This window comes from Bos grunniens, chromosome 23 (genome assembly GCF_055505025.1).
Source record: "Bos grunniens cultivar Pamir isolate PY7600 chromosome 23, Bosgru_T2T1.0, whole genome shotgun sequence".
NCBI classification, from domain to species: domain Eukaryota; kingdom Metazoa; phylum Chordata; class Mammalia; order Artiodactyla; family Bovidae; genus Bos; species Bos grunniens.
In genome coordinates, this window is record NC_141187.1 from 7,813,768 (window position 1) to 7,832,734 (window position 18,967).

At 41.3% G+C, this 18,967-nt stretch overlaps 1 protein-coding gene across 18 annotated transcripts in view; it reads right to left on the reverse strand.

Moving 5' to 3' along the window:
- Positions 1–12,519, reverse strand: part of MLIP (muscular LMNA interacting protein) — a 288,723-nt gene extending 276,204 nt beyond the window's left edge. For 13 of the 18 annotated variants that reach the window (XM_086371049.1, XM_086371044.1, XM_086371043.1 and 10 more), the window contains exon 1: positions 782–910. In XM_086371049.1, coding sequence (XP_086227175.1) covers positions 782–844 — 63 coding nt within the window. In that variant the 5' untranslated portion in view covers positions 845–910. Of the gene's footprint in view, positions 1–781; positions 911–2,411; positions 2,503–12,390 lie in introns of those variants that run through there. The other 5 variants (XM_086371040.1, XM_086371038.1, XM_086371036.1 and 2 more) reach the window with 3 other exon arrangements.
- Positions 12,520–18,967: the final 6,448 nt, after the last annotated feature.

Below are 18,967 nucleotides of genomic sequence, written 5' to 3' on the forward strand. Positions count from 1 at the left end.
TGTCAGACATCCAGAACAATACATTCTCATGAGTTCAAGAAGCCACAGTCTTATAGTCAATACAGTTTTAGTTTTTGCTACTTGTACAGCTATTAAAATAAGCCATGCCCTGTTCTAACATTAACTCTGAAGCCTCAGTAACTTTATAAACATAATTAATCTCCTAAACCTATCAGGTGAACCATGAACAATACATTCTAATCTAGATTACAGCACATTCTGTGTTTGAGCAAACAGAAGTGGCCACTGTGTTTACTGACACTAAATTTCTTAGCATCAAGGTAAAGCAACTTTTACAAATTTTACTGCCAAAAACTAAACTTTTTCAAAAGTAAATTTTATCCTTACATTTTATCATTAACTTTTTCCATAAAAAAATTAAAATTGTCCATAATACTCAGATTTCCCTTGACACACATTCCTGGTATCTCTGAAATTGAGTTTTGAATATTCGCTAAACTTCATATGAGTAAAGAAAATAACCTCCCAGTATTGAGGTGACCACCACCAGGTCTCAAAATAAATGGATCCTGGTTGTTAAAACAGAGATAAACCATATCATTTAACTAAATCTAATTTACCCACATTCTAGTAATAACATCATATTAATAATTTTATCACATTGTTTTCAGTAAAACCCTTGGAACTCATTGATTTCAAGGTCATTGACCAGAAAAACAGGGAAACACAGGTGCCTGGTATAACGTTTTCACACTATAACAACTGATTTTTGCTCTGCTAGTTACATCATAAATCCGTGTTTGTGAAATATCAGCCTTACCGTCAGTTTCTCCTCTAAATTCTCATTTAATAAGCTTCCTTTTCCATGCTTTTCAAAGTCCATGTTGAAAGAGAATGAGAGAGAGAAAGAAAAGGCAAGATTCCGATTCTGTCTAGAAAATGATGTGATGTGCTTACATGTTAGATATTGCAGGACATTCCAAGTTGTGAGAGCCCAGGACACTATCAGAAAGCCCTGGCGATAATTTCTGGTTAGCTAGTGTTTCCATTTATAGATGTTCAAACCCCATAAACAGAGCCCTGAAGAGATGTCAGGCAGCTGGCCTTAGATAAAGATAAATGTCACCAGATAAGAAAGCAACTCCTCAACAGGAGATTATCCCTACATGTTAGGTTCCCTGAGCCAAGAAAGATATCTGTGACAAAGAGCCACTGTCAAAGAATTCATTAATAGCCATTGCAGTCAAATAAAACATACTATAGAATATGGGCCTAATAAACAAAATTTAAAAGGACGAATGTGTTGGGACTTCCCTGGTGGTCCAGGGCTTGCGACTTAGCCTTCCAATGCAGGGAGAGAGGCGGGCGGGTTCCATCCCTGGCTGGGGAGCTAGGATCCCACATGCCTCACAGCCAAAAAAACCAGAAGCGATATGGTGATAAATTCAATAAAGACTTTGAAAAATGGTTCACATCACCTACTGAATAGCACATGGAACTCTGCTCAATGTTAGGAACTCCCTGGATGGGAGAGGGGTTTGAGGGAGAGCGGATACATTATGCATGCTTGGCTGAGTCACTCTTTGTTCATGGAAACTATCACAACTTTGTTAACTGGCTACACCCCAATATAAAACAAAAAGTTTGAAAAAAAATAAAATTAAAATGATCCACATCAAAAAAAAAAAAAATCTTTAGATACAATCTAAACCTGGCATTCAAGCCTCTGTACTAATGTAAGCTATACAAATAGATCTTTTTTTTAACCTCTGTATCAGTAAATGAGAATAACGCTTAAAAAAAAATCTTTACAAAATAAAACTAAAGGACAAATGTGATGGTCTTATAGCAAACATGAATCAGCCAGCCCCATTCTTTCTAATTCCGATTTGAATCCTGGCCTTATTTTGCAGTTCAAAACTAAAAAGTCACTTCAAGGAAAGCACAAAGTTAACTAATTAAAGCTATTCATACACACAACATATATATTCAAGAGGTGTTGTCAACTTTATATCATGAAAAGTAGGCAAATGATGTCTACAAACTTCATAAAAGAAAAGTGATATTTTTCCTTCACAAACCTGATTATTTTTTTCATTATCCTGGATTTTCTACTGAGAACAAAGTTATGACATAGAACATAAAACTCACTTTTTCCAGTCAAACAAATGTTCCCAGAATTCTTTAGAAATAGTTATATGCCTGAAAAAAAATTAACTGTGTAGCGCGATGGTAATTAACTCCCTGTTTTTTACAGAGAATTAGATACGTGGATGGCAATAAAAACGGCTTTCAGAGTAAGTTAAGACTGATCTACACGTGGCCTACTCCCTCAGGCTGTTTCAAAGATCATTCTCACACCTGTTTGTGATTGTAACTCACATTTCCTATCAGTTTTTCCTCCACTTTTTAAAGAAAACATTTCAGGAAACATGTTGCGAGGCTCTGACCTTTGGCGTGACCACAGCTGGTTCTCTGTCATCAGGCCCGGTGCACTAGGCTTATTCTGCATCAGGATGGAAGGGCTGAAGATTCTAGAAGTGAAACATTTAGCAGAAATAAACCTAGCCACCACTGTTTCAGGATGAGAATTCAGAAACTTCTATCAGACTCATGGGCAAAAGTGGTTTCCCTCTTTGGCTCTCCTCAGATCCAGAAAGGGAATCACACATGCTAGTTATTGTTCTAACAATCTTGGAAATGTAAGTCTTAGAGGCTGATTAGCATGCAAGATCCATACGTGTCAAAAGCAAGGCAAGAGTTGACATTTCATATGAGGATGAAACAGAGCAGGACCTTATGGTCCTTCCCCTCCATGTTCTCTGCCTGCCTTTTGTCTGTGAGAAACCTTAGCCAAAGAATAAGTTTAATCAGAGAAGTGAGAAAATGCAGAAACAAAGGAAAAGAGCTCAACAAGATTAATCACAGTAGTCATTAAGCATCTAAGAACTTTAGTTTCTTTTCAAGAACTATAGATACTATTCTGAGCCGTATCCCATGAGCTGTCTTACAGATACTGAAACCGCAGATGGGAGAAGTTAACTACACGGTGCCCAGACTGTAGGCACGACACAGCGTCGCAGTTCTGAGAACTGGCCTCAAAGAAACGGGGAAAAAATGACCCTGGAATTGAAGATTAACTATTTAAAACAATCAAGATGGCACTGATCAGACCACTGATGGCCAATTTCAAGAGGACTGTCAGAGCTGACTGTACTGTTACTGCATGGAGTCCCCTTCCTCCGTCTATAACAGCTCTTGCCCACTGATTGCCAGAGGTGGGATCGGATTTTGGATAGAAGTCCACCCTCCTCCTCCCACCCCACCCACCGCTTGCCAGCATCGAAACTAAAGCAAACTTTTCTTTCCCCAACCTTGCCTCTTTATTGGCTGTTGCACCGTGAGCAGCTGGACCTTACTTTCAGTTACAAAGGAGACTTCCCAAAATCTCTCTAGAGGAAAAAAAAAAAAAAAACACCCCACAACCCAGCATACTATGGCTGCAAAAGAAAACTTGGTCAATGCTAGTATAATACCTGGAGGTGAAATCTATGATCCAGTTGGGAGTAAAGGGAGGGTGGGATGCAAAGCTGGTTGGGGAAGGAGCAGATGCCAGTGATAATGAGAAGAATGGAAAGTTTAATTAAACAAACGTGTGCTGAGTATCCATAATGGATGAAGAGTACTAGGTGCAGGCAGATTTTTAAAATAATGGATAAAAATAATAAAAAACGCTAAGATATAATCTCTGCTTTCCTTCCTTCAACAAGCTCACAATATAGGTGTGACTGAATATAAATAAGATAACAGCACTCTTACACAGCACACCCAACAGCACTCACCATGTGCCAGCAACAGCTTTAAGACTTTGCATATGCTGTCTTAATTAATTCTCTAAACCACTTGTAGGAGGTAGACACTATTCTACCTACTTATTCTTAGTGTTTGTTAAACACTTCTAGGTAGGCACTGTTATTTTCCCCATTGTTACCAGCTGAACTGTCTTCCCCCCCAAATTCACAGTGGAAATCCTAACCCCCCAGTCTCTCAGAATAAGACAATATTTAGAGATAGGATCTTTACAGAGGTAGCTAAGTCAAGATGAAGGGAGCCGTGTGACTCTGCAGAGATAGCTGTCTGGTCAGAGGAAGGAACATGTTTGCTGTTGTTGATAAACAGGAAGGATAGCTCTTGGCTTCCGTTGGACCAGCAAGTGCATGAGGGTTGGCTTTTATATGGGCATAATTATACCTAAGGAAAGCTCCTGGTCCTTCAGTTCAATTCAGATCAGTTCAGTTGCTCAGTTGTGTCCGACTCTTTGCAACCCCATGAATTGCGGCACGCCAGGCCTCCCTGTCCATCACCAACTCCCAGAGTCCACTCAAACTCACGTCCGTCGAGTCAGTGATGCCATCCAGCCATCTCATCCTCTGTCGTCCCCTTCTCCTCCTGCCCCCAATCCCTCCCAGCATCAGAGTCTTTTCCAATGAGTCAACTCTTCCCATGAGGTGGCCAAAGTACTGGACTTTCAGCTTCAGCATCATTCCTTCCAAAGAAATCCCAGGGCTGATCTTCAGAATGGACTGGTTGGATCTCCTTGCAGTCCAAGGGACTCTCAAGAGTCTTCTCTAACACCACGGTTCAAAAGCATCAATTCTTCAGTGCTCAGCCTTCTTCACAGTCCAACTCTCACATCCATACATGACCACTGGAAAAACCATAGCCTTGGCTAGATGGACCTTTGTTGGCAAAGTAATGTCTCTGCTTTTGAATATGCTATCTAGATTGGTCATAACTTTTCTTCCAAGGAGTAAGCGTCTTTTAATTTCCTGGCTGCAATCACCATCTGCAGTGATTTTGGAGCCCCAAAAAATAAAGTCTGACACTGTTTCCACTGTTTCCCCATCTATTTCCCATGAAGTGATGGGACCAGATGCCATAATCTTAGTTTTCTGAACGTTGAGCTTTAAGCTAACTCTCTCACTCTCCTCTTTCACTTTCATCAAGGAAAGCTCCTGGTCCTTAAACATATGTAAAATATATTTAAACATATCCCTCCAGAGTCACATGGCTCCCTTCACCCTTTATCCAGAGCTTCCCCAGTGACCATCTAATTTAGCATATCCTCTGTCCATTCATTTGCTGTCTTCTACTTCATGCTGCTGCTGCTGCTGCTAAGTCACTTCAGTCCTGTCCAACTCTGTGCGAGCCCATAGACGGCAGCCCACGAGGCTCCCCCATCCCTGGGATTCTCCAGGCAAGAACACTGGAGTGAGTGTGGTGCCATCGCCTTCTCTGCTTCTACTTCATAGTTCTTATCATTCTGCCAGCCTATCATTATACATGATATTTGAAGCTTTTGTTATCGTTGTTGTTCAGTTGCCCAGTCATGTCTGACTCTTTGTGACCCCATGGACTGCAGCACACCAGACCTCACTGTCCCTCAACATCTCCCAAAGCCTGCCCAAGTTCATTTCCATTCATTGGCGATGCCATCCAACCATCTCATCCTCTTCTCCTTCTGCCCTCTATCTTTCCCAGCATCAGGGACTTTTCCAATGAGTTGGCTGTTTGTATCAGGTGACCAAAATATTAGAGATTCAGCTTCAGCTTCAGTCCCTCCAATGAGTATTCAGGGTTGATTTCCCTTAAGATTAACTGGTTTGATCTCTTTGCTGCCCAAGGGACTCTCAGGAGTCTTCTCCAGCACCATAGTTCACAAGCATCAATTCTTTGGTGCTCTGCCTTCTTTATGGCCCAGCTCTCACAACCGTAGACCACTGGGAAGACCACAGCCTTGACTATATGGACCTTTGTCGGCAGAGAAATGTCTCTGCTTTTCAACACACTGTCTAGGTTTGTCACAGTTTTTCTGTCAAGAAGCAATCATCTTCTGATTTCATGACTGCAGTCACCATCCACAGTAATTCTGGAGTCCATGAAGAGGAAATCTGTCACTACTAACGGGGCCAGATGTCATGATCTTAGTTTTTTAATATTTAGCCTTAAGCCGGTTCTTTGACTCTTCTTTCACCTTCATCAAGAGGCTTTTTAGTTCCTCTTCTCTTTCTGCCATTAGAGTGGTATCATCCACATATCTGAGGTTGTTGATGTTTCTCCCACCTATCTTGATTCCAGCTTGCATTTCTCATGATGTGCTCTGCGTATAGGTTAAACAGAGTGACGGCAGACAGCCCTGTCGTACTCCTTTCTCAGTCTTGAACCTATCAGTTGTCCCATACAGGGTTCTAACTGTTGCTTCTTGACCAGCATACAGGTTTCTCAGGAGACAGGTAAGATGGTCTGGTATTCCCATCTCTCTAAGAGTTTTCCACAATTTGTCATGATCCATATAGTCAAAGGCTTTAGAATAGTTGATGAAACAAGAGACAGATGTTTTTCTGAAATTCCCTTGCTTTCTCTATAATCCAGCAAATGTTGGCAATTTGACCTCCCTCTTCCTTTTCTAAATCCAGCTTGGACATCTGGGAGTTCTTGGTTTGCATAATGCTGAAGCATAGCACGCAAGCATGACCTTACTAGCATGGGAGATGGTGCAATTGATTTGAAGTTTATCCATATCTAACATTTATTTTCAGTTCATATCTCCTACTACAGTAAGTCCCCTACATGCGAACCTTCAAGTTGCAAACTTTGAAAGATGCAAATGTGTGTTTCATCAGTGCCAAGTGCAAATGAAGCTGAAGGTTGCTCTCCAACTCCTGTTGCTGACGATCCTTCACTCCACCATCTCCCACCTCCTCTACCCGCTCCAGTCAGTAACCCTTCCTGCCTGTTCATTTGATGACAGCCCCTGTATGCCAGCTGTTGTCCTGTACTGCTGTACTCTTCAAAGTACTATACTGTAAGATCAAAAATGTTTTCTCTATTTTTTGTGTTTGTTTTTTATGTATTACCTGTGTGAAAAGTATTGTAAACATATTACAGTTCAGTACTACGTAGCTGATTGTGGCAGTTAGTTACCTAGGCTAACTTTGCTGGGCTTACGAATGCACTCCAAGAACAGAGCTCTTCCACATGTGGGGGTTTCTTGTACTATATAAGCACCAGAGAGTGCTTTATTCATCACTTTATCCAGGCACTTAAAGCATGCGTGTGTGTGTGTGTGTGTGTGTGTGTGTGTGTGTGATTCAGTCACTTAAAGCATAGTAAGGACTAAACAAAAGGACGTGGAAAGAGCACAGGAGAGAGGAAAGAAAGGAAAAAAGCAAAGAAGGAAAAAAGGCAGAAGGGAAGGAGCAAGAGACAGGAGTGAAATGTATCCAATGGATATGACTTAGGGAGGGAGCTTCCCTGGTGGCTCAGTGGTAAAGAATCTGCCTGCCAGGCAGGAGCTGCAGGAGATGCAGGATCAATCCCTGGGTGGGTAAGATCCCTGGGAGGAGGGCATGGCAACCCATTCCAGTATTCTTGCCTGGGAAATCCCATGGACAGAGAAGCCTGGCAGTTTACAGTCCATGGGGTCATGAAAGAGTCAGACATGGCTGAAGGGAGCTAAGCATACATGCATGGACGTGACTTAAGACATTTATTGCATTGATATTTAGACAACTTTTGATAGAAAACATAGGAATAAAACGCATGTTTATCCAATACAAATTATACTACAGATGAATACAATATTGATTGTTCACTTATCTTGCTCAAACCACTAACAATTAAAGTGAAGAAGAAATAGACTTAGGAAGCAGAAAGAATTAAATTTACTTGCAGATTCTGCTGCTTTGTAGCTGGGTCACTTCAGCAAATTAATTCTCAGAGTCTCAGTTCTTTCTCCCTTAAATAAAGGAATGGTATCAACCTCTTAATGTTCTGACAAACATTGAAATGTGGTAACATGTGAAAAGAACTTAACCCACTGTCTGCCATCAAGCAAGTTCTTGGTGAAGGTGTGTGCCATTAATCCCCTGGGTTTCATGAAGTTTATCTAGAAAAAAAGTTAACTTCAAAGATAATGTCAAAATCCTAACAATGTGGCATTGTTAAAATTAACAGAGAGAATGGGAGAAAATATTCGCAAATCATTTATCTGATAAGGGACTTATATCCAGAATACTGTTTCTGTCCTTCATTGTGTCCATCTTTGCATGAAATGTTCCCTTGGTGTCTCTAATTTTCTTGAAGAGATCTCCAGTCTTTCCCATTCTATTGTTTTCCTCTATTTCTTTGCATTGTTCACTTAAGAAGGCTTCCTTACCTCTCCTTGCTATTTGGGAAAGATTGAGGCCAAGAGGAGAAGAGAGCGACAGAGGATGAGATGGTTGGATGGCATCACCAACTCAATGGACTTGAATCTGAGCAAACTCCGGGAGACAGTGAAGGATGGAAGCCGGACATGCGGCAGTCCAGGGGGTCACAAAGAGTATGACATGACTGAGCAACTGAACAACAACCATCCAGAATACATAAAAAACTCTTACAACTCAAAGAAAAAGATGACCCAGTTTAAAAAATTGACAAAGGGGCTTCTGTGGTAGTCCGGTGTTTAAGAATCTGCATTGCAACGCAGGAGGTGCTGATTCAAACCCTGCTTCAGGAAGATCCCACAGGCCGCAGGGCAACTAAGCCTGAGCACCACAGCTACCGGGGCCCACTCAGCCTAGAGCCTGAGCTCACAAGAGAAGCCAGCAGAGTGAGAAGCCTGGGCGCCACAACTGGGCAGTAACCAGCCCGCAGCAGCGAAGACCCAGCAGCCAAACTAAATAAACGTCTTTTTTTTAAATAGGCGCAGGATTTGAATAGGCATTTCTCCTAAGAAGACAAACAAATGGCCAACAAGCATATGAAAAGCTGTGCAACGAAACTGTGATTACGGAGCACAAATCAAAACCACAGGGAGATAGCAGTTCGCACCCCTTAGGACGGCTAGAATTAAAGCAGATAGTGACAAGCCTTGGCAAGGATGTGGGTAACCAGAACCTCGGATGCTGCTGCTGTTACAAATTGGAACAGTGTAGGAATCCCTCAAAATCTTACAGATACAGTCACCATATTAGCCATAAATTCTAATACTAGGTATACACACAAGAGAAGTGAAAACATATGTTCATACAAAAATTTGTAAACAAATGTTCATGATAGCATTATTCATAACAGTCCAGGTTCAATGCAGGATACAGGAAGCTTGGGGCTGGTGCACTGGGATGACCCAGAGGGATGGTATGGGGAGGGAAGTGGGAGGGGGGTTCAGGATGGGGAACACGTGTACACCCGTGGCGGATGCATGTTGATGTATGGCAAAACCAATACAATATTGTAAAGTAAAAAATATAATAATAATAATAAAAATTTTTTTTAATGTGAAAACATAAAGGGGATGTATCACAGAGGTGTATTTCTTAGCAATAAAAAAGAATGAAGTCCTGATACATGCAACAATGTGAATGAATCTTGAAAATATGGTAAGTGAGAGAAACTGGTCACAAAAGCCACATATTGTGATTCATTTATATGAAACACCCAGAATAGGCAAATCCTTAGAAACAGGCCATAGTTGCCAAGGTTTGAAGGGCAAGGCAGACTGTGGAGTGACTGCTGATGAGTAGGGGTGGGATTTTTGAATGTGATGAAAATATTCTGATGTTAGATAATGATGATGACATACAAACTCTGAATATGCTAAAAAGCACTGAATTGTATGCACACTTTAAAAGAATGAATTTTATGGTATGTAAATTATGGTTCAATGAAGGTATTATTTTTTAAAAACAGGAAGATCTATAATTCCTAAGATGGGAATTTATGATTTTTTTCCCCAGGAATATAATATGAGCAACAGGTCACTCCAAACAGAAATTAAAATCTACCATACATTAAGCCAGCAAGAATTCCACTCAAACATTAAGCAAATGACCCTTAGTAAATGATTTTTGCTTCGAGACACTGTCACCGCACTCTATTCCTCATCACCATATGCCTGGTATGGCTGGGGAAATACGGCTCAGATTTTGTGCCCATATTCAAAAATTGGGGGAAAGTAGAGTTTGCCACTATTAAAATGGCTTTTTTTAAATTCATTTATTTTTTACTGAAGGATAATCGCTTTACAGAATTTTATTGTTTTCTGTCAAACCTCAGCATGAATCAGCCATAGGTATACATATATCCCCTCCCTTTTGACCCTCCCTCCCATCTCCCTGCCCATCCCACCCCTCTAGGTTGATACAGAGCCCCTCTTTGAGTTTCCTGAGACATACAGCAAATTCCTGTTGGCTACCTATTTTACATACAGAGGGCTAACAAACACATAAAATGGCTTTTTTATCTACTAGGTCCAAGAGTTAATACAGGTTTTATTTTTTTGCTTTTTTAATAGTGGTGATCGTCCCCACGCCTGCCGTTTAAAGAACTTTCATCTCCATGACAAAAGCACCGGTAAGTGCTCTACTGCTGAAATCTCACAAGGTAGGTGGACACCCTCAAGGCGTGAAAAACCAATGCAGTCTTCTTTCTAAAAGAATGAGTCTGTAAGCATTGTGTAGACAACAAAGATCTTCCTCACTGTAAGCTCCAAGGATAAATGTCTTTTTATTAAAAAAGGATCCTCTTCTGAGACAAGGAACACCGTTTGTATGGGTTTCTTATCATTCTCCACAGCATCTCCAAGACTAGGGTCTTACGTGTGCTGCACAGTCAAGCCCAGGTAACCCCGCCTGTTTCGTAGTGATGCAGGACACTGCACTCAGCACAGGCCTCCAGGTGCCTCAGCGGTCCCAAGGACCCCCATCCCCCACCCAAAGGATGTGTTTCTGTGGTACCCAGGCGCCAAATGCACGTCTAGCTGGGCCCCCCTCCACTGCGAACTGAGATAACTTTGGACTTGTTGGTGTTGCTTTTGGTTCAAAATATATGCCTCTATCTCTAGGAGACTCTGTTGGATGGTCCAGTGGGATGAGGGTGGCGGTGGAGGGCGACAGTGAAGAGCCAAATGCAGAGAATGGTTCCCAGAATTCCCTGAGTTTATTTATCCATTTTGACCACTGTGAACTCTCAGGCAGCAGTTGGGAATTCTCATTTTACGAAATCCCTCTGTCTCATCTTCTTGTCTGTCATCTGACAAATAGGCAAATACTCAGACTTTAACCTCTCACGGTCACCATGTTTAAGCCTCTTCATGGCTTCTGTGGACCAGAGGTGCGTGCCCACAGCTTGTGAAAAAGACCATGTCCACAGAGCAAGTTCTTAACATTGAATCTGTCACTATGTAATATACGATTTTTGAAAGCTGAAGCTGCCAAGAGGACACAAAAGCAAACCCCTAGATATCAGTAAAGGATAATTGCAATAATGACAGCTTAACAACTTGGTACCTTTGTACTTATCCCTCTTCAATGAAGCATAAACCTTTTCTACTAGAGTATTACTTTTTCACTTCTTCTGATACTATTTGTGCCCTTGTTTTTGGTTCTGGGCCATATTTTTTAAATGACTCTGGGCAAGACAGCTTAGTCAATGGGAGGAAAAGAATATTTTCTATATAAAGTATTTTCTTTATATTTTATCTAAAATAAAATATTTTATCTATAAAATCACCTTTGATGGTAGAGCGCTTTTTTGGCGCATTAGAAAATAGTTCAATTAAGTGAGAGCTGTGAGCACTCTGAAAAGTGTTATCTTTTCAATGTGTGCATCTTTTAAATGCCTATTCTTCTATCAAAACTTGTTGAAAAATAAAATGTGAGGTTTTTAAAAGAAACACTAATAACGATCAACATGGAGAGAGAGCAACGATTCTGATATGAAACAAAAGTCTTATCTCCTGTTACACAATTTGTAACACACGAGCTGAATAAAGTCAGTCTGGGATCCAAGACCAGCAAGTTCCATTTTCTCAACTGTTCTATACTCAGCACCCACAAGATATATTATTTATACAGAGTATATAAACACTGTATTTACATATATACAAATATTTGTATATACACAAATATATACACTATATGTATATAGCAGATACACTTCACAGTAGTCAACAAATCTCTCTTTCTCTCACACATAGACACACACAGACACAACCACACACACACCATTACTGTCTCAGGAGTGAAGACAACAGTCAGATTAAACTAACAAGACTTCAGGAAAAAGGATTCAAAGATGGAAGTCTTTACTTTCTGAATATTAGAATCCCGTGTGTGTTTCTCACATCAGAAAGGAGTTCTGGATTTAAGTTTTCCTGGGTCTTTGTGGCTTAATCAAAGCAATGAGGTTTCACACCATCACTCACTCCTCCCCCAACCCCAGCAACTTAGCTGTTGTAGTTGTGTTGACATGACAAATCACTTTGCCCCCAAAGTCACAGCTCCATGCCCTTTAAGACAGCGAGCCTGGGATATACTTTCAGTTTTATCGTTAGTAAATGAAACACGTTCCAAGGCAGCCGTGCCCTTATACAGAAAAAAAGCTTACCTTTCAACTGACTTGGAAGCAGCCAGCAGGGCGGTCATCCGTCAGGGAGGTCACCGGCCACATTCCCCGAGCAGCTGACCCTGTCAGTCTTTGGAAATACTGTTTACTCTGTAACTAAAGTTGGATCCTGGGCACAAGTCACCAAAATGAAATTTTAAGAGTTAGGCGTAAACCTCATCCCCACTGAGATTCTCTTCATGAAAACAGGAGTTGTCAAAGTTCCCTAGATGATTTCTTGATAAGAATTCTCAGCAACTGTAGAGATCTGGAGTCCAGAATTGAAGTTTTACAATATAGCCAATTATCTAATTTTTAGTGTACTGATAAAAATTCTTTAAGCTTCCTTATGGACATAAATGACAGATGAGGAAAAGGTTACTGAAAATGGAGTTTCTCTTCTGCTTGCTTCAACTGGATTTTTTAAAGTAAGGTTGAAAGTCCTCCAGAAATGAAATGACAATTGATCCAGAGAAGGTAAGTCAGAATTATACAAAGGGTGGCTTGTGGCAGGCTGAACAAACCCCACAAGTGGGTGGGGCACTTGCCCTGAGATACAGCCTCCAGGAAACACCAAAGAGCAGGCTGTTGGTTCACAAACTAGCCTTAGCATGGAGGGCGAGGAGAACAAGGCAGACACTCCAGACTGGCGGGTGGCAGGTTTAATCAGTGAGGGACCTTACAACCGAGGCTTGTCTTTGGTGACCACAAGGTGAGTAGCTCTCCACACCTGTCCACCCACCAGAATCTTAAAAGTTTACGTAGAGGTCAAGTTGGGTTCAATTTTGTCCTCCATTCAGATGGTCTCAACAACTCAAAGCTCACTCCCGGCTGTGTCCCCCTTGGGAACTGTGGTCAGAATGTACATTTCAAGGAGAGGAGAGAAGGAAGTGATCTCTGACGACCTGGGTGCAGCTCGCCGATAGACTTCTGGTCACATCCACTCGATGACCACTGCCAACACATTCCTTCGCCACACCTTCCTCATTTCCCACAAAATTTTCCTCTAATTACTCCCAACAGAAGCAAGTCCACATTACCTCAAAACCTGCTAATTTTGCATACAGGCTGCACACCAGGTTATTCAACCTTGACCTCTGGTCCTTTTGGAGAATGTTTTTAAACCACCTCCCAAGAGACTCATTGTGCCAAACAAATTATAAATCACTTATTTGATTTATTTCCACACATTCTGTGGAAAATATTTCAGGTTGGCCTTGTCATCCCATCCAGTATATCATCCCACTCTCCATTCTACAATAAATAACATTTTTAAAAGAAAAAAATCACAGCGTCTATTTGTCATTTTGGAATTCTTCACATCAGTACTGCCTTCCATTATTTCCACTAATTAAATTGATTTACGTTGTCAATTTCTAAGTGAATACTCATGTAAACAGCAGGGTTATTAATATTTTAAGGCATCGTTTCCTCCTTTTTCATCTAGTTCAATAATTTGACAATGACTGGAGGCACAGGAGATCACGTCACTGTGCTGGTGCGGACAGCTTCCCAGATGGACCGCACCATCTACTGTCAGGAGCTTGGAGAGAAGTGAACAGAATTCTGTACAGCAACACACCAAAGCGGGCTGAACCTGAGAAGTGCTGAATTTGGAGAGTAAATGATGTGCGTTGAGAGCCAAAGAAGGAGACCACTTTGGTTAGGACTGGAGGTGATTCCTCGAAGACTGGAGCTGTGGTCTTTGAACAGCAACATGGACCTCAAGTGGGAACTTGTGAAAAATTCAGAATCTCAGATGCCAGGCCAGACCTACAGAGTTAGAATCGGTCATTTTGACAAGACCCCCAGATGATTCCTGTGGGCATTAAAGTTTGAGAACCACTGATTTCACTACTTTTGGAATTGATAGAGATACATGGGCGTATTTCTCTTCATCCTGTTCACAGCACCAACTGTCTCACTATTCACACCGTCCGCACCGTTCGCTGAGCCCCGGGTAGGCAAGGCGTGAGCTAAGAGGCCGGAAGAAGACCCGAGGAGCTGGAGGAGCTGCAGACGCATTTATTCTCTTCCGGCTGACACAGCAGCCGTACCAGTATTCTCTCCTGACTCACGCGGCCACGGTCGCATTCACTCACGCGGCCGCGGTCGCATTCACTCACGCGGCCGCGGTCGCATTCACTCACGCGGCCGCGGTCGCATTCACTCACGCGGCCGCGGTCGCATTCACGCTGTAGTCTCGCCTCTCATGGCCAACCCGAGGGACACGGCCCTGATGCAGCAGTAATTCCCGCTGCTTTTTGGGTAGTGCTCTTATCTCCCTACAGCCCAAAGTAACTCACGACAGTGCAGGGTTATAAATGAGCTCAGCTGTTAGTCATTATTTACAAAATGTGGGGCAAGAGCGAGAGGCCAGGGGGCAGGAGAGCCCGACACGCCATCTTGGCTAATTTGCTCTTTCCTTACAAGGGGTAATGTAATGGAGGCCAGACTATGAAAGGGTGCTTGAGGAGAGGCCGGTAGGCTTGGAGAATTTACAGAGTACATAAGAGGATTTATGTCTGCTACTAACAGTAGAAATAAAAACTCCACGACCACTTACTATGAGCCAGTGATTGTGCTGAGTGACTGATGCAATGCTGTCTCATTTCATGCTCTCAACAACCCAGTGAGGACGCTACATCATTTTTCAGATGAGGAAGCTGAGACTTACAGAGGTTAAGTAACTTCTCAAGTTCTCACAGAAAAGAGCAAGCCACACTTTCCCTTGAGCCAGAGCTCTAGGCCACTCCCTGCTGTAAGCCTCAGATTCTCTGGACCAGCCATGAATTCCGGTCCACGTCGTCCTGATAAAGTTCCCCTGAAAAGCAACCAAAGGACCTGCATCTGACAGGTACATTCAAGGAAGCCCAAGCTCTGTCCCTCCATACTTACCTTTTTCTCAAAGAATCTTTCTCCTGATAAAATCAGGAGAGAAGACAGACAAGATTGTTCTGGTGACTAAGGTAATTGCTTTTTCACTAAAAATTTAACTTTTAAAACATTTTATTAACAAGTTCACACACTGTAGAAAATCTGGAAAATACAAAGAAGTACAAAAAGGAAAATTTTAATTTTTTGTAAAGCTGCAACTCAGTTACACTACAGTTAATGGTAAAGCACATTTCTTTCCAGGTTTTTCTTTATATAGTTAGAATTTTTAATATAATTAGAATGGGGACTGGTGTTTTTATTGAATAAATACATTATGAATGCTGTCTCCTATCACTAATGCTTTTATTCTTGAGCATTTCTGACGGTTGGGTGGTGTCAAACATAATTTTTGTCTGTCCAGCCAAGATCCAGGGGCAAAGGTCAGGCAATGACATTGGTGAGAACCATCAGATATAACCCACCTTAATGGAATCTCTCTTCTTTATCATTTTAAAAATGAAATTGGTCACATAAAGTTTGCTTAAAATAACAATAAGCATAGGTTAGAAGCAAATGAAATTATCATACTTCCCCAAAATTAGAAAAATAGGACCATTAGAAATACTGTACTTCTATGGCCATGAATGATGTGGTTTCTCATTTATTACAAACAACAAGTCAACAAGGGCTCTTGATAAAATATCTGTTGTTTTTTAAAAATACATCAATTATTATGTTTGCTGTAAAAATATTTTAGTATAATGCAGAATCACTTTGGATAATAGTGTATAACTTTTTAAAATATCCCAAAGTAGAGACATCTTACTTACATAGACTTCATTCCAGCTAAAATCTGAAAGTATACCATTTGAAAGTATATCATTCACAGTGTTGTGAATCACCCCCAGAGGAGACCCCATGTCCATTAGCAGCAGCCTCCGCCACAGCCCCTCACAACCCTTATTTACTGTCTGTATGGATTTGCATATTCTGGAAGTTTTGATAAGCAGAATTATACAATTTTTAAAATTGTGAGAAAAACAATAATAATATGAATAATATAAGGACACAAGAATATCTTACGGCATTCAGCCAGGCCTCATGAGGGCTAGAACCAGAAACTAAGACGTCATCAGAAACAAGTTTTTCTCTGCTGCTACTGCTGCTAAGTCGCTTCAGTTGTGTCCAACTCTGTGCAACCCCGTAGACGGCAGCCCACCAGGCCCCGCAGTCCCTGGGATTCTCCAGGCAAGAACACTGGAGTGGGTTGCCATTTCCTCCTCCAATGCATGAAAGTGAAAAGTGAAAGTGAAGGCGCTCAGTTGTGTCCGACTCTTAGCGACCCCATGGACTGCAGCCTACCAGGCTCCTCCGTCCATGGGATTTTCCAGGCAAGAGTACTGGAGTGGGGTGCCATTGCCTTCTTCCTGGGGTCCCACAATCTTTTGTTTTTACTTTCTTCATATTTCTGCTTTCTTCCTATTTTTCTGAAAATTTGTGTTCTTTCTACAAGCATGGGAAGATGCCTGTACCCCCCACGCATGTCCCTCATTCCAAGGCATACATACCAGCTGACTTGCTTTCTCTGAATTCCCAAGTGTAAATACCCTGGAGAGAAAGTCCATCTCCCTACCTCGAGTCAGATGACCACCATGATCCAGTCTGGTTTGGATAACAGAACATAGAGAAGGAAGAAGCTGGGGCAAGGTCACTCTCAGAGGAGTGAGAAGAGGAGATGCAATCAAAGGGATGCACTTAAATTTGGAAAAACAAAAGCAATAATATTTGGTGGATTTTTCTCTTTTTTCTGTTCTTAGATTTAATAATATTTCCTTCCAGGCTTTTTCTCTATACAGGAAACTTTAATTGCAAGAATAATGTATTAATTTTAGACCTAAACAGTAATTTTTTATCTTACTATAAAATCTTGAAAAGCATTTTTTATATCAACAAGTAAAGTGCAGTTAGTGAATATGCCACATGTCACTAACCACCCTCAGGTTGTGGGAAGCTTAGCTTGTTTCTAGTTTGCCATGATTAAAAAAAAAAAAAAAAAGAGAGACATGCATCTTGGTGTGCCAAAAATTGTTTCTCTATTTTAAATTATTTCCTTAAAGTTGCCTTCCTGAGGCTGAGTTTTGGCAGATTAAAGAAAACAAGTAAATCATCCAAATTCCTGATAGAGATTGCTAAATTTCTTTCCTGAAGGGTTACATAAATGTGCTTTCCATAGCCTCACCAGCGTAAAGTATCAGCATATTTAAAAAATTGCCATAGTGGAAACTTCAAAAAGACATTCACTAGTGTTCTTAAGGTAATATGAGTGCAAACATGGTTTCTTCCATATGATTGTGAGACACAACCACCACGCATTGTTCAGTTAGTATCAAGCCTCCCTGGGTAGCCAGGATTGAACATGGCAGTCTTCCTCTGTACCTCTCTTCATTCCTCCACTTGTTAGCTTCTGGTGGTGGTTTAGTCGCTAAGTTGTGTCCGACTTTTGTGGCCCCGTGGGCTGTAGCCTGCCAGACTCCTCTGTCCATGGGATTCTCCAGGCAAGAATACTGGAGTGGGTTGCTATTTCCTTCTCCTGTTAGCTTCTGAGCACTGTGCAAAACTTGGGGATAAAATATTGATTTATAGACCCTGTGCCTAAGGGGATTGCTGTGCAAAGAACAAGAAAGATAATAATTACTCAGCTGCCCTACAGAGCTTTGAAAACCCTTGGTGAGGTTTAGCCAATAGGTCCTCTGGCCAGTGCTGGTCCAGATCTACACTTCAGAAAGCCCAAAGAATGGGGGTAAATAGTGCTCTGAATGCATCCCAGCCCCAAGCCTAGGCCCAGCAAGCACATGTCTGCTTAACTGAAAGAAGAATGCCTCTTTTAAAATACACCTTATTCAGATGATCAAAATGGTAAGCCCAACTACAACATCTGAGGCAGACAAAACCTACACTCAATAGTAGACCGTTATGATAACACTCCCTCCCTCCCTCCTTCTCTGTCTCTGACTGATAACAATTTACCAATGTGAATTTGCTCCCAATTTGAGAAGTTCATCGAGGCATAATTTAGAATTAATAAACTGAGGGCAAGAGCATACAATGAACACACTTCCCAAGTTAGACAGGGGTTTAATGTCACCACATAAAAACAAGTCTCTGTGTTTTCCGAGTACCAGCTGTGCACTGATCAGGAACATGAGAGGAATTCTGTTAATTATCATTACCCAGAAAAAAATAATTAGTTGCTTTGTGGGGAGAACAAAAAACAAATGTTGCCATTTCCATTTTAATTTCAACCACTGAGGTTGATAAAACTCAAAATTGGTCTATTTTGTGAAAATCATAAGCTCATTAGCACAGCATTAGCAGATTGCATGTTAATCTTCATGTCCATGAATTAATTTGTACACCATTCATTGGATGATTGATGTATTTTTTCAGGGGACATGAAATAACTGCCAACCAGGAAGTAAGAAGGGTGACTCAAACACCCTTGAAGAGGATAAAGCAAGTCAACTTTTTCAAGATTTCAAAGCATCATAAAAGTTTGTTTTATCGCATTTTCCTTTTCTTCAGTCATGACAAACTGACTTTCATTCTCCTCCACACCCTGCAGGTGAATTTCAGAGCCATCAGATCAGTGCAAGGTAGAGTATAGCCAACAGGCACACAAAGAGATGCTCAGCCTAAATAATCA